The sequence below is a fragment of the Salvelinus alpinus genome, chromosome 31 (assembly GCF_045679555.1).
Source record: "Salvelinus alpinus chromosome 31, SLU_Salpinus.1, whole genome shotgun sequence".
Classification (NCBI taxonomy): domain Eukaryota; kingdom Metazoa; phylum Chordata; class Actinopteri; order Salmoniformes; family Salmonidae; genus Salvelinus; species Salvelinus alpinus.
The window spans coordinates 21,137,714-21,152,647 of NC_092116.1; the positions used below are offsets into that span (position 1 = coordinate 21,137,714).

General features: G+C 44.1%; 1 protein-coding gene across 2 annotated transcripts in view; it reads right to left on the reverse strand.

The window, feature by feature from the left end:
* LOC139561406 (protein mono-ADP-ribosyltransferase PARP14-like) overlaps positions 1-7,827 on the reverse strand; it is a 64,112-nt gene extending 56,285 nt beyond the window's left edge. The window contains exons 1-6 of one of the 2 annotated variants that reach the window (XM_071378471.1): positions 7,513-7,820; positions 4,510-4,631; positions 2,155-4,041; positions 1,631-1,867; positions 1,308-1,532; positions 50-115 (exon numbers count right to left, since the gene is read on the reverse strand). In XM_071378471.1, the coding sequence (XP_071234572.1) occupies positions 50-115; positions 1,308-1,532; positions 1,631-1,867; positions 2,155-4,041; positions 4,510-4,631; positions 7,513-7,684 (2,709 nt within the window). In that variant the 5' untranslated portion in view covers positions 7,685-7,820. Of the gene's footprint in view, positions 1-49; positions 116-1,307; positions 1,533-1,630; positions 1,868-2,154; positions 4,042-4,509; positions 4,632-7,512 lie in introns of both variants that reach the window. The other variant, XM_071378469.1, reaches the window with a different exon arrangement.
* Between the last annotated feature and the right edge of the window lie 7,107 nt (positions 7,828-14,934).

The following is a 14,934-nucleotide window of genomic DNA, read 5'->3' on the forward strand; positions in this document are numbered from 1 at the left end:
ACTAATAATGTATTTGATTTAAAGGTGGGGGTGAAGTGTTGTAACTCACCTTGCTCTGGTCGAGCGCCATATATGAACCCTCTGAGATGCAAAGCATTCTGGGTAGTTTGAAAAGCTGCAATGTAATTGTTATTATTAAAAAATCTGTCATTATGGATGTATTACACAGTATTATATTACGACTTCAGATAATCTGCAATGTGATTCGCTTAAACATATTGAAGTTAATGGACATTTTGTTTAACTTCTCTAGGGTAGGGGGCAGCATTCGGAATTTTGGATGAAAAGCATGCCCAAATTAAACTGCCTGCTACTTGGGCCCAGAAGAAAAAAATCTATAACTGGTAGATTTGGATGGAAAACACTCTAAAGTTTCCAAAACTGTTAAAATAGTGTCTGTGAGTATAACATAACTGATTTGGCAGGCGAAAACCTGAGAAAAATCCATTCAGGAAGTTTTTCTATTTTTATTTTTCTATTCAATGCCATTACAGTATCCATTGACTTAGGACTCAAATTGCAGTTTCTATGCCTTCCACTAGATGTCAACAGTCTTTAGAAATTGTTTCAGGCTTGTATTCTGAAAAATTAGGAAGTAAGAGCAGTCGGAATGAGTGGACCCTAAAGTGTCACAGAGCTTTTTCATGCGCACGACCGAGAGAGTACCTTTCTTGTTTACCTTTTATATTTACGACGTTATTGTCCTGTTGAAATATTATCGATTATTTAGGCAAAAAACAATCTGAGGATTGAATATAAACATCGTTTGACATGTTTCTATGAACTTTATGGATACAATTTGGATTTTTTGTCTTCCTGTTTTGACTGCGTTTGAGCCTGTGGATTACTGAAGAAAACGTGCGAACAAAACTGAGGTTTTTGGATATAAAGAGACTTTATCGAACAAAAGGAACATTTATTGAGTAAATGAATGTCTGCTGAGTGCAACCATTTGAAGATCATCAAAGGTAAGGGATTCATTTTATCTCTATTTCTGACTTGTGTAACTCTTCTACTTGGCTGGTTACTGTTTGTAATGATTTGTCTGCTGGGCTATGTTCTCAAATAATCGTAAGGTATGCTTTCGCCGTAAAGCATTTTTTAAATCTGACACCGTGGTTGGATTCACAAGAAGTTCATCTTTAAACCTATGTAAAATTTGTTTTCTTTCTGAATTTTTATAATGAGTATTCTGTATTTGAATTTGGCGCCCTGCAGTTTCACTGGCTGTTGAAGAGGTGGGACGCTACCGTCTCACGTACCCTAGAGAAGTGAATTCTTTGAGACCTTTAAAAGTCTCTGCTCACCTTGGTAGAATCTCTGTCATTGGGATGGACGACAATGCGGACAAGGAAGGGGGTTCTGCTCGCTCGGTTCTGTTCATACCTACGGACCTCTTCTAGCAGAACCTGCGTTGCCACATTGTGAGGGAACTGGAGAACCTCACCAGTTCCAACTACAGGTAACGCAATGGAACAGAAGCCCCGGATCTCACAAGCAGTCAGAATTTTCCTCACACCTTGCCTCAGAGCCTGAGAGAGGACCAGAGGTCAAGGGTTAATGGAGGTTCAAAGGTCATAACACACACACACACATACAGATATACACACACACACACAAGGGGACACACCTGTACAGCTGGTCCTTGGGGGTTGTTGTCCCAGTGTGCACAGCTGAGGAAGAAGACACGGCCAGAGCTGAGACCAGACAGTCTCTCCACCAGGACGTTGTCACCAGGTGCAGTCTGTCCCCCTGATTCCCTCAGAAATGCTGTCATCAGCGCCGGTCCAGCTGCCTCAGACAAGACATTACCAATACGGGAGGAGAGAGGGTCGCTACCAACCATGGGGGACACCAGGGCATCCACCTTCAGAGAGACAGACACAGACAGACAGAAAATACAGAAAGACAGAGGGACAGACAGACAGACAGACAGACAGACAGACAGACAGACAGACAGACAGACAGACAGACAGACAGACAGACAGACAGACAGACGGGGGGGAAATACAAATAAATAAAGTAAAAGGGGAAGAGAAAAAGGAAAAGAAAGTGTAAAAGAGAAAGGGAACATTGGGTCAGTATGAAGTCAACCTAATTCACAGAATGTTGTTGAATCAAGGCTGTGGCCATGTCAGTGTGTCTCTCTCTTACCTCCTGTTTCTCTATGGTTCCATGGATGATCTCCACCTGGACACAGACCTCTGGAGCGGCTGTTCCCCTGGTGGAGGCAGCAGTGGTGTCTCTCTGAGGAGCATGTGTAGTGGTAGTGGTGGTGCTGGACTCTACCTCCCACCCAGGAAACTCCCTCTTCCCCTGTAACAGCCTATCACAGGCCTCCTGCATGGCTCTCACTGCCTCTCCACTCATATCAATCAGAGTGACCTTGGTAAGGATGTGCTGTTTCCTCCCAAAGTCCCTCACTGCAGAGACTATGGCCTCAGAACACACCTTAAGAGGAACGCCGAATATCCCTGAGCTGATGCAGGGCATGGCCAGGGTCTGGAGCTCCAGGGTCTCTGCCAGATCCAGGGCTGCCTTTACTGTCTTCTCCAGCAGAGGGCGCTCATTCCCACCTACGCTGCCCCCTACTGGTCCCACTGCATGCAGCAGCATCTTACAAGGCAGATTCCCTCCTGTAGTCTCTACCACTGTACCTGTGGGTACTCTCCCTATCTGCCTAACCAGATCCCTGCTGGCCCGCTGTACCTCAGGCCCCCCTGCCCGGCTCAGAGCTGCAGCCACGCCCACAGCGTGATCCAGATTCTCATCGGCTGCGTTCACCAGTGCGTCTGCCCGTTCCTTGGTGATGTCACCCTGACAAACAACTACATGCAGCCCCCCCTGGAGGTGATAGCTGGTGGCTGCGACCGTCTCGTTAGGTCTTGGTCCGGCGCCTGCTTCACCGACTGCGCCACCATGGTTCTGTTGAGGACGTCCCACAACTCTAACACTGGACTGGTCTTTCAGAAAGGCCCCAATTTCCTCCCTCAGCTCCTGAACCTGCTTCAGGTGGCCAAGCAGCTGCACTCTACACCCAGGACCAAACCTGGCTACCACCTGGCATCTGCTCTGGTTCATCTCCTTCACCTTTGTCTCAAGTTTGGACTTCAGTTCAACCAGGAGGGCACCGTTGGGCATGTCAATCTTATCCTCCCCAAACTCCACTAGGAGATCCTTCTCAGCTTGGTCCAGTTTCCCGGAGGAGAGGGAGAACAGACGGAGCTCTGTATCCCCCAGCTCTACCTCCACATGGTGTCCCAACCCCAGCAAACTGCTCAGGTTCCCAGGCCTCCCATACTGCTCTCTCAGGAAGGACAGGAGGTGGAGGGACACCTCAGGCACCACCCGCTCCAGCACCAGAGAGATCTTATCTGTAACCAACTTTCTGGCTGTCCAGACTTCACTTGCTGAACCCATCAGCTCCAGCTGGCCGGAGTCACCGCGTGTCATCTTCACCCCTGGAACAACCTCACCTAGATCTTTCTCTATCACTTTCCCTAGAAGACGGAGCTTGGACTGTCCAAGTTGACAGGTGGTGCTGGTCTTCTCCTGCTTCCAGGAGCTCAGACCCTGAGACTGGAAGGCCTCAAGCTCCTTCAGCTTGGCCTGGACCTCGGGCCCCTCCCCAACCACCACCGCAAACCCTTCCCCTGCTTCGCAGTAAACCCTCACATCCTCCGAACCCAGGGTACTGCTCTGCAGCAGAGTCTGGAGCTTACGTGGGTCTACCTCAAAGTGGCATTTGTACCGCTCCTGGAGCTGTTTGAACAGTCTCTCTACCTGTGCCTTCCATGGTTCCACCCCATCTCCACATGACCCAGCTTGGCCTGAGCCTCTGACCACTGCCCTCCCGTCCTCTGGGTAGAGGTGGACAGAGCAGCCCAGAGAGGACAGCTGCTGCTGCAGGTCTCTTCCAGCCCCAGGGCTCTCCTTCAGGTATCTCAGGAGGTAGGAGTCTAGATGGAGTTCATGCTCTAGGCCACCGGGTGGCGATGTCTGGACAGGGAGGGAGGGATGGAATGGGAGGGACTGGTGACTCTAGAGTCAGAGAAAAAAGGTGTAAGTCCTGGGGAATACCACTCTTAATGATTATTATGTCTGTCTTTATCTACATTTATTATTCATTTATTATTGTAGGTTGACTGTACAGCTGTGTCTGGATTATCTGATAAATCTAGCAACTGGTTTGGTATTGTCCATTTAGTTTAGTACAGATTCGTTTGGCTAAAATGTATGTTCTTGTCATTTCTCATATTGTAAATTTATTTTTTACTCATCATAACATCACATCAATCAAACATGCAATAAATTCAATGCAGACTATTTTGACCTCATTTGAAGGGATAATAAAGTCATTACCTGACAGACAGATCCACAATATGTGTTTACTGGGATGCAATTACAATGTGTATTTTGACCTCATATAATGTAAGATAAATGTTTTATCTAACAAGTTATGTGACTAAGCATGCACTATATAGGTGCAGCTGTATAGTCTGGCCTCACCTGACTGCTGACTGGGGAGGTTGTTGTGGGTGGAGTCTCCAGGCTGTCTCTCAGAGTGAGGGAGAGAGGTCCTCCAGGCATCTCCAACACATGATTAGGTTTCTGAAGTACCCTCTCCTGGACTGGAAGAGTTACAGCATCATAATGAGTTGTTGTTGTCATGTAGTAGTAAGAACAATAACAGCAACAACAATAATAATATATGTTAACTGTATTCATTAAGCCTTTTGAATTCACTCCAGGACTTGAGGAGTTAAATGATAAATAGGCTAGAGGAGTAAATTAATATAGAGTTACAGCATCATAATAAGTTATTGTTATTATAGTAGGGACAGCTGCTGCTGATAATAGAAATAACAACCTTAAAAGTGCCAACATATTTTTATCTTAAAAGCGCCAAATGCGGTCATTTTTTTACCACAAATGTGTAATCATTGTAAAGAGACACTGTCAAGCAGTAACATATTTCATTAAACTTTTGTAATTCAAGGAAATTGTTTTATTTCCCCAAAATAAGTATAATATTTTTCCCCCACACATTTATAGTTAAATTTGATGTTCAAAAATATACGCTTTTGTATGTTGTTCATGTTTTGAACAGATATTTTGATACATTTCATACATAGCAACATAAACATTGTTCTGTTATTCATATTAAAAAAGTGTGTCTGTGATACTCAACGGGCTGAGAAATTAGCGTTTGAGCTAATTTGATTTACGGGTACAACCTACAGTAAGAACGGCCGGCGATATGGGAAACGGTGCCATCAGACTTTTGGCTCTAACATTGTAATGCTAGGCTATCAACTCAATTCCAATTGAATCTGAAAGATGAGAGTGAACTTGGTACAGAGACAGACTGGAATCTAAATGTATCACAAAGTGCACTACAGAGTCAACATTACTATTATTCCAAATAAATAATTTTTCATGGCTCCATAATAACACAGACATCACAGTAAATCGTTTTTTTTTGTTGGTAACTAGTTGCTTGACAAAGCCCCAAAATCTCAAAATGTTCAAAGGGTGAAAAGAATTGACCCTTTAATGAATAATCTTTTTTTCACTTTTGAATGCATTCATTTGTTTTGACAACACATCGTATTATTATTTCCAATAGACCCATGGAAAATGAATGATATACTGTATACAGCATGTGCAAATGAGGTAGGATAAGAGAGGTAAGGCAATAAATAGGCCATGGTGGAAAAGTAATTAGAATAGAGCAATTAAACACTGGAATGGTAGGATGTGCAGAAGATGAATGTGCAAGTGGAGATACTGGGGTGCAAAGGAGCAAGATAAATAAATAAATACAGTATGAGGATGAGGTAGATTGGATGGGCTATTTACAGATGAGCTATGTACAGGTGCAGTGATCTGTGAGCTGCTCTGACAGCTGGTGCTTAAAGCTAGTGAGGGAGGTAAGAGACTCCAGCTTCAGAGATTTTTGCAGTTCGTTCCAGTCATTGGCAGCAGAGAACTGGAAGGAGAGGCGGCCAAAGGAAGAATTATCTCACTGGGGGTGACCAGTGAGATATACCTGCTGGAGCTCGTGCTACGAGTGGGTGCTGCTATGGTTACCAGTGAGCTGAGATAAGGCGGGGCTTTACCTAGCAGAGATTTGTAGATTATCTGGAGCCAGTGGGTTTGGCGACGAGTATGAAGCGAGGGCCAGCCAATGAGATCATACAGGTCGCAGTGGTGGGTAGTATATGGGGCTTTGGTGACAAAACGGATGGCACTGTGATAGACTGCATTCAATTTGTTGAGTAGAGTGTTGGAGGCTATTTTGTAAATGACATCGGCGAAGTCGAGGATCGGTAGGATGGTCAGTTTTACGAAGGTATGTTTGGCAGCATGAGTGAAGGATGCTTTGTTGCGAAATAGGAAGCCGATTCTAGATTTTATTTTGGATTGGAGCTGCTTAATGTGAGTCTGGAAGGAGAGTTTACAGTCTAACCAGATTCCTAGGTATTTGTAGTTGTCCACATATTCTAAGTCAGAACCGTCCAGAGTAGTGATATTGGACGGGCGGGCAGGTGCAGGCAGCGATCGGTTGAAGAGCATGCATTTAGTTTTACTTGCATTTAAGAGCAGTTGGAGGCCACGGAAGGAGAGTTGTATGGCATTGAAGCTCATCTGGAGGTTAGTTAACACAGTATCCAACGAAGGGCCAGAGGTATACAGAATGGTGTCGACTTCACTAATTATTTTGCGGCTGAATGGAACAAAGTCCCTACAGCAAAGTTCCAACATCTAGTGGAAAACCTTCCCAGAAGAGTGGAGGCAACTCTATATTAATGCCCATGGTTTTGGAATGAGATGTTTGACACACAGTTGTCCACATACTTTTGGTCATGTAGTGTACCTTGTCCATACCCTGTTTACTGGGTAAGGAAATCAATAAGTACATTTTTAATTTGGGTGAACTACCATTTAAATTCTATAAGTTATGTTCTCACAGAGACAAGGGTGAAGTGAGCCAGGTGTGTTATGTGCATGCACAGCATGCAGCCTAATTTAAAGCGGCAATATGTAACGTTTTGGGGGACACAACCAAATTCACATAGAAATGTGAGTTATAGATCTATCATTGCGTTTGAAAGCAAGTTTAAGAAGAGGTTGATCTGTTCTATTTGTGCTATTTCTATGCGTCTCATTCTTTCGTGTAGTTTTTGCTTCTTTTACTTTCAGTTTGGTGCACTAGCTTCAAACAGATGGAAATAAAATATTTTTGTTTATGGAAAACATATTTCACGGTGATTTAGATGGTACAAAGATTCTCTACACTATTCATGTTTGTTTTGTCACAAACTGAAATTAGGCTAACTATTAGAACTTTAACAAAAAAACGGTGGAGCGATTTCTGCGTGGTCCAGCTTTAAATATGAAAGTGAAACTGTTACACAATTATCGACAGGAAAACATGTAAATATACTTTTTTACGTTTCACCTTTAGTTTCAAGTACAGTTCAAATAGTAAACTCAATATTTCTATACCTGTCCGGTCAATAAATGCGATCTTGTAAACGTTGTCACCAACATTGTGTATCCGTCCGCAGTCTCCACCACCAGATTTACGGCGAACCTGAAAGTACTTTTCTATCTTCTCTTTCTGTGCTGGATCCAGACTGTGAACCTCGAAGAAAACGGGGTATTTGTAAACTGCCATATTGTAATCCAAAGTAGCCTAATCACTTTCTTATAATAGCTACTGTACAAGCGCTCAAATCAGTTTGATTCGAACAGCACCAACTGCTGTGAACTTGTCGACCTACGCACCTGACAGATGACGCGCGCGACCACCCCTTCTTGCAAATGGAATATATATTTTTTTGTATTGTACTTGGGACCATAGACCTTGGACGCGATCAAGCGGATCACTTTTGTCAATTCACCGCCTTTCAAAGTGTCCCTTACAAAAAAAGATTGCAACTGCAGTAAAAGTGCATTAACAGTCGACTGAGGTATTTTGGACGCAGTAATTGCGGAATAACTGAAGTGTACTCCACTCGAACTGCAGTTATACTCCACTCGAACTGCAGTTACACTGCAAAATTATTGCAGTAAAAAAAAGTGTTTAATACTACACTCATCGCCTGCATTGTGGGGCTCTATTGCAGGGGTCTCCAACCCAGTTCCTGGAGAGCTAACCTCCTGTAGGTTTTCACTCCAACCCCAGGTGTAGCTAACCGGGTTAAAACTAATTTCTCATCAATCTACACACAATACCCCATAATGTCAAAGCGAAAACAGGGTTTTAGATAAGATACAATAAAATATAAAATAAACCTTAATTACATAAGTATTCAGACCCTTTGCTATGAGACTCACAATTGCGCTCAGGTGCATCCTGTTTCCATTGATCATCCTTGACATGTTTCTACAACTTGCTTGGAGTACACCTGTGGTCAATTCAATTGATTAGACATTATTTGGAAAAGCACACACCTGTCTATATAAGGTCTCACAGTTGACAGTGCATGAACAAACCAAGCCGTGAGGTCAAAGATGTTAAGATGGTGCCGAAGAAGAAGGCTGACGTTTTACGTGTGCCTATCAAATTGTGTTTTTTCGTTCGTTTCTTTGCGTTGTTTGTAACTTATTTTTTACTTATTTTGTACATAATGTTGCTGCACCGTCTCTTATGACCGAAAATAACTTCTGGTCATCAGAATTGCGATTACTCTCCACGATCTGGCAGAATCCTGTTTTTTCCTTTAACGAGCTTTCCCGGGAACAGGCCCAGATCCCCGTCATTTGCGTGAAGAGAAGGCAGAGAAAAAGGGTCCGGAGGGCGGGCTGACTTCTGAGAATTTGTAGGCAATCGAATAAACCCCCACTGCCTTCCATTCTGCTTGCAAACGTACAATCTGTGAAAAATAAAATCGATGACCTACGTGGAAGATGAAACTACCAACGGGACATTCAAAACTGTAATATCTTATGCTTCCCGGAGTCGTGACTAAATGGCGACATTATCAACAAACAGCTGGCTGGTTATACACTGTATCGGCAGGATAGAACAGCGGCGTCTGGTAAGACAAGGGGGGCTGACTATGTATTTTTGTAAATAACAGCTGGTGCACGATATCTAAGGAAGTCTCGAGGTTTTGCTCACCTGAGGTAGAGTTTCTCATGATAAGCTGTAGACCACACTATCTAACTAGAGAGTTTTCATCTGTATTTTTTGTAGCTGTCTACATACCACCACAGACTGAGGCTGGCACTAAGACCGCACTCAATGAGCTGTACTCCGCCATAAGCAAACAGGAAAACGCTCACCCAGAGGAGGCGCTCCTAGTGGCAGGGTACTTTAATGCAGGGAAACTTAAATCGGTCTTACGAAATTTCTATCAGCATGTTAAATGTGAAACCAGAGGGAAAAAACTCTGTACCACCTTTACTCCACACACAGAGATGCATAGAAAGCTCTCCCTCGCCCTCCATTTGGCAAATCTGACCATAATTTTATCCTCCTGAATCCTTTTTACAAGCAAAAATGAAAGCAGGAAGCACCAGTGACTTAATCAATAAAAAAGTGGTCAGATGAAGCAGATTCTAAGCTACAGGACTGTTTTGCTAGCACAGACTGGAATATGTTCCGGGATTCCTCCGATGGCATTGATAAGTACACCACATCAGTCATTGGCTTCATCAATAAGTGCATCGATGACGTCCTCCCCACAATAACTGTACATACATACCCCACCCAGAAACCATGGATTACAGGCAACATCCGCACTGAACTAAAGGCTAGAGCTGCCGCTTTCAAGGAGTGGAACTCTAACCCTGTAGCTTATAAGAAATCCCGCTATGCCCTCCGACGAACCATCAAACAGGCAAAGCGTCAATACAGGACTAAGATCGAATCATACTACACCGGCTCTGATGCTCGTCGGATGTGACAGGGCTTGCAAACCATTACAGACTACAAAGGGAAACATAGCTGAGAGCTGCCCAGTGACACAAGCCTACCAGACCGAGCTAAACTACTTCTATGCTCCCTTCAAGGCAAATAACACTGAAACATGAATGAGAGCACCAGCTGTTCCGGAAGACTATGAGGAATATTTTTGGACCCTTGTCTTCCCTGAAAACAGGTACTGACAGGAGTAGCAATATGAGTCTGTCAGATGTCGTCACGTTGATGGAGATGGTGATGGAGGTGGTGATGGAGGCTTTGGTGGTCCACACAACGAAGAAGCAGGTGTCCCTTCCAGTGATGTGGAGCTGACCTTGGACCTGGTGCCAGTAAGGATGATCTTCACGGAGGCTGTAAGACCCTCCCTCCTTGATATATAAACTCTTCGACTTCACTGCCTCTTCAATGGTAAGGTCTCTTGCTCCATGGGGACACTTGACCACCACTGCTGTGGTCCCGTGTGGCTCAGTTGGTAGAGCATGGCGCTTGCAACGCCAGGGTTGTGGGTTCATTCCCCACGGGGGGACCAGGATGAATATGTATGAACTTTCCAATTTGTAAGTCGCTCTGGATAAGAGCGTCAGCTAAATGACTTAAATGTAAATGTAAATGTGCCCACCAGGCCATTCGATGAGGCACCCAGGATCCCAGACCCCGTGACCGAAAGCTCTGACTCCTGCATATCCAGGCTCCTGCTGCTCCACCGACAGAGCCATGCCAGCCAGGATGCCTGCATGCCCCAGGTGCCCTTGTTTTTTAATAATGTCCGCTACAGACAGGGATGACGGGGAGAGTAGTGGTTGTTCTGGCTCAGGTTCAAGTAGACATGCCATTTCACTGAATCTGAAGATCCTCCTCTGTGGGCTTTCGGGACAGACGGTTGTAGTCTTCAGCCGGGTACAGGTCCTCCACTGACTGCACCTGGTTTGGCATGGCTGACTTCCTCCACTCGTATTCCACATCTGTACAGCCAATATTGTGAACCTCCAAAATAGGCTGCATGGCTACACTAATGAGCTCCACGGAGGCATTCACATGTGGTAGAGAGAATCCTCTGATCACCTATTGAGACTTGCAAAGAGGAACGATGTTAAGTGGCACATGCCCTTAAATGCATGACTTTGAACACCTTGAAATACATTTGTTGTTAGAAATGTGCTATATAAATAAAGTTTGATTGGATTGATGACATTACAGCTGTAGAATATTTAATAAACTGTCATTTTCACATGAAGTGCAGTTTTCCATAAAATTCCAAGTTATCAATTCAAAGTTCATCACTTGACATATCATTCATATAGGGGGAAGGATCCCATAAATCAAGACTGTGAATAAATAAATAGTGTGCCTTTGAAGATGTCCCTGGTCATTAATCTACAACACAGGCTGGATGTCTAAACAAAGTACATTCTGAATATCAATAGATATTTAGATTCATTCTACTAAATTACAACATTCTAGAACTGAGTTATCGAAGTCTGGTATCCGGAGTAATCTGGTTAATGATTATATCATTTAGTAATTGTCTTTTTCATTGTAGAATGTTGACAGCTGTATAGAACACATCGTATAGCTAAGATGCTCAAACCTAACTTAATAGCTACACTCATCGACACAGGAGAAACTTTATCCCTCATGCTGGCCCTGACCAAACCGGTAAGTTGCCCTTCACTATAGCTGCTCTTCTCCACATGGCCAGACTTAGTGGTCTTCGCTCCTTTTAATGACAGGTAAAGTAGGTTGTATTAAACATTCAACAGATATTTGCCATTAAATCTCCTGTTCGCAATAACTTTTTCATTGATTGTCATAGAAACATCAAAACAAGTGTTAATTATTCTAAAAACATCTGGGAAAGACAGTCAAAGAAGAGACTGATACTGTAATTGGAGAAAGAGGAAGGATTAACATCAAGAAGAGGACAACAGACTGCAGAGAATATTTAAAACATTTCATGATTAATCCTATCATCGTGGCTTCACCCTATAATTATGTAGAAAGACCTTGTCTCCTTAAAAGTGTCAACCTAAGTTAGTTTTAGTTCTGTAAACCATTTATCAACAGTATCTACTGGATATTAATTGCTTAAACAGTAGGCTGCATTAAATCTGCATTAGGCTGTACACTCACACAGTTAATTATCAAAGCTTTGTGAAATAATAAGAGCACACCAGTGGGACTTTTGACAATGTGCATCACAGTCCACAACATTAGTTTAGATATACAGCTGAGGGATGGGGCCGGGGAAATGTCACCCCTTTTCCAGTGAATGAATGTTGAATGTCAACACTTCATTTTATAATCCACCGACAGGGCAGTTTCTCAAACATTTAAAACATGTATTTTTCTATATTTTCAATAAACCACTAACTCAAGTTGAACTGAAAGAGGTGGCTGACTGGAAAAGGTGGCTGACTGGAAGAGGTGGCTGACTGGAAGAGGTGGCTGTCTGGAAGAGGTGGCTGACTGGAAGAGGTGGCTGACTGGAAGAGGTGGCTGACTGGAAGAGATAGCTGACTGGAAGAGGTGGCTGTCTGGAAGAGATAGCTGACTGGAAGAGGTGGCTGACTGGAAGAGGTGGCTGACTGGAAGAGGTGGCTGACTGGAAGAGGTGGCTGACTGGAAGAGGTGGCTGACTGGAAGAGGTGGCTGACTGGAAGAGGTGGCTGACTGGAAGAGTTGGCTGACTGGAAGAGATGGCTGACTGGAAGAGGTGGCTGACTGGAAGAGGTGGCTGACTGGAAGAGTTGGCTGACTGGAAGAGGTGGCTGACTGGAAGAGGTGGCTGTCTGGAAGAGGTGGCTGACTGGAAGAGGTGGCTGACTGGAAGAGGTGGCTGACTGGAAGAGGTGGCTGACTGGAAGAGGTGGCTGACTGGAAGAGGTGGCTGACTGGAAGAGGTGGCTGACTGGAAGAGTTGGCTGACTGGAAGAGATGGCTGACTGGAAGAGGTGGCTGACTGGAAGAGGTGGCTGACTGGAAGAGTTGGCTGACTGGAAGAGGTGGCTGACTGGAAGAGGTGGCTGTCTGGAAGAGGTGGCTGACTGGAAGAGGTGGCTGACTGGAAGAGGTGGCTGACTGGAAGAGGTGGCTGACTGGAAGAGGTGGCTGACTGGAAGAGGTGGCTGACTGGAAGAGGTGGCTGACTGGAAAAGGTGGCTGCAGCTATGATCCATGTTGTGTCTAAAACCGTTTCCAGAATCCCAGTGAAGGGTCCTGGCTGACCCACCCTCCAATTTTCCTGGTAGCCTAATGCAGAATAAGAACAATGCATCTCCCACTAGTGGCTAAGACATGAAAAGCAGAAAAGTCCGATGAGTTCGCCGGTGGGATTTAGACATATTTAGAGGAAACGGAGGGCCGAACGGAGAAGGGCCGGACAAGACGGGGCTGTACTGGAGCGGGTCGAGAGCTTCAAGTTCCTCAGTGTCCACATCTCTAAGGACCTGTCATGGTCCAAACACACCAACACAGTCGGGAAGAGGGCACGACAATACCTCGCATGGGCCCACAGATCCTCAAAAAGTTCAATAGCAGCACCATTAAAAGCATCTGGACTGGCTGCAGCACCGCTTGGTATGGCAACTGCTCAGCATTCGACCGCAAGGCGTTACAGAACTCTCTGCCATCCAGGACCTCTATACCAGGTGGTGTCAGAAGAAGGCCCAAAAAATTGCCAAGGACTCTGGCCACCCTAGTCATAGACTGTTCTCTCTACTTCCGCATGACAAGCAGTACCAGTCACGATGCTCTCGATTGTGCAGCTGTATAACTTTTTGAAGATCTGGGGACCCATGACAAATCTTTTCAGTCTCCTGAAGGGGAATAGGCGTTGACGTGCCCTCTTCACGACTGTCTTGGTGTGTTTGGACCATGACAGTTTGTTGTTGATGTGGACACTAAGGAACTTGAAGCTCTCAACCTGATCCACTACAGCCCCCGTCGATGAGAATGAGTGCGTGCTCGGTCCTCCTTTCTCTGTCGTCCACAATCATCTCCTTTGTCTTGATCATGTTTACACCTGATGTTTACAAAGGATGTGACAATTATAGTTGGATTTTGATTTGATGATCAAATGAAATTGTATTTCGTGCCTATCCATATGTAACATATTTTTTTGTGAAAGATGTCTAGACTAGCTATTAGTGGAACTAGATGTTTGTGCTGGTTAACCACTGACTTGAACTATAGACTGAAAGGAACATGAGACATATTTCCAGTTCAATAGTGTTAATCAGTCATACGTTGCATTACGTCTGTTGGCAGGGGTTACAAAGATACAGCAGTGGCAATTATCACAAAAAAATACATAATAAGGGAGAATAACAAGATCTCATGACAAACATAAGAGTTAACAGTTGCAATGTTATCAAACACTAAAATGTTTAATTACTCTTTTTTATAGGGCAGGAATACGACGCTTCATTTGAAAAGATAGTCAATGTCCGTGTGAAAAAATTATATTAGCATAACCATAAAATCCCCATCAAAATCTGTCGGTTTATAATAGAGATATCATTTTTTTTGCATGGGCTAAGTCTCAATCCTTGCATCCGCCGATGTCGGCCTTCCGCATCTGCGGTGAAAGGTGGCAGAGCTACAGCGGTGTTTGTCAGACCAGGAGACATTATGAAATGTGGTCTTCTCACGAAAATGTCTCTCGCGTCCGAACGGTTTGGGCTACAAACTATTATGACCCCTCTATGGAGAGATGAGACACTCACAAGCACAATATACAGTATATATACACACAATATAGATAGGACAGATACTTCAAAACAAACTTCCTTTTGATTTCTTTTTTGACTATCTTTTTTCCATGCATGAATCTGTTATTCAATGTGTTTCTATGGGAAAATAGCAGTATACTTCATCCCAAAAACGTTAAAATCTTTTTTTATACCTACAGGGTCGTAAATCTAATGGCTAAATGATCCTCGGTATTACCAAATAATTCAATATGTTAGATTAGTAGAAACCCAGCCCCGGCCCTTAGA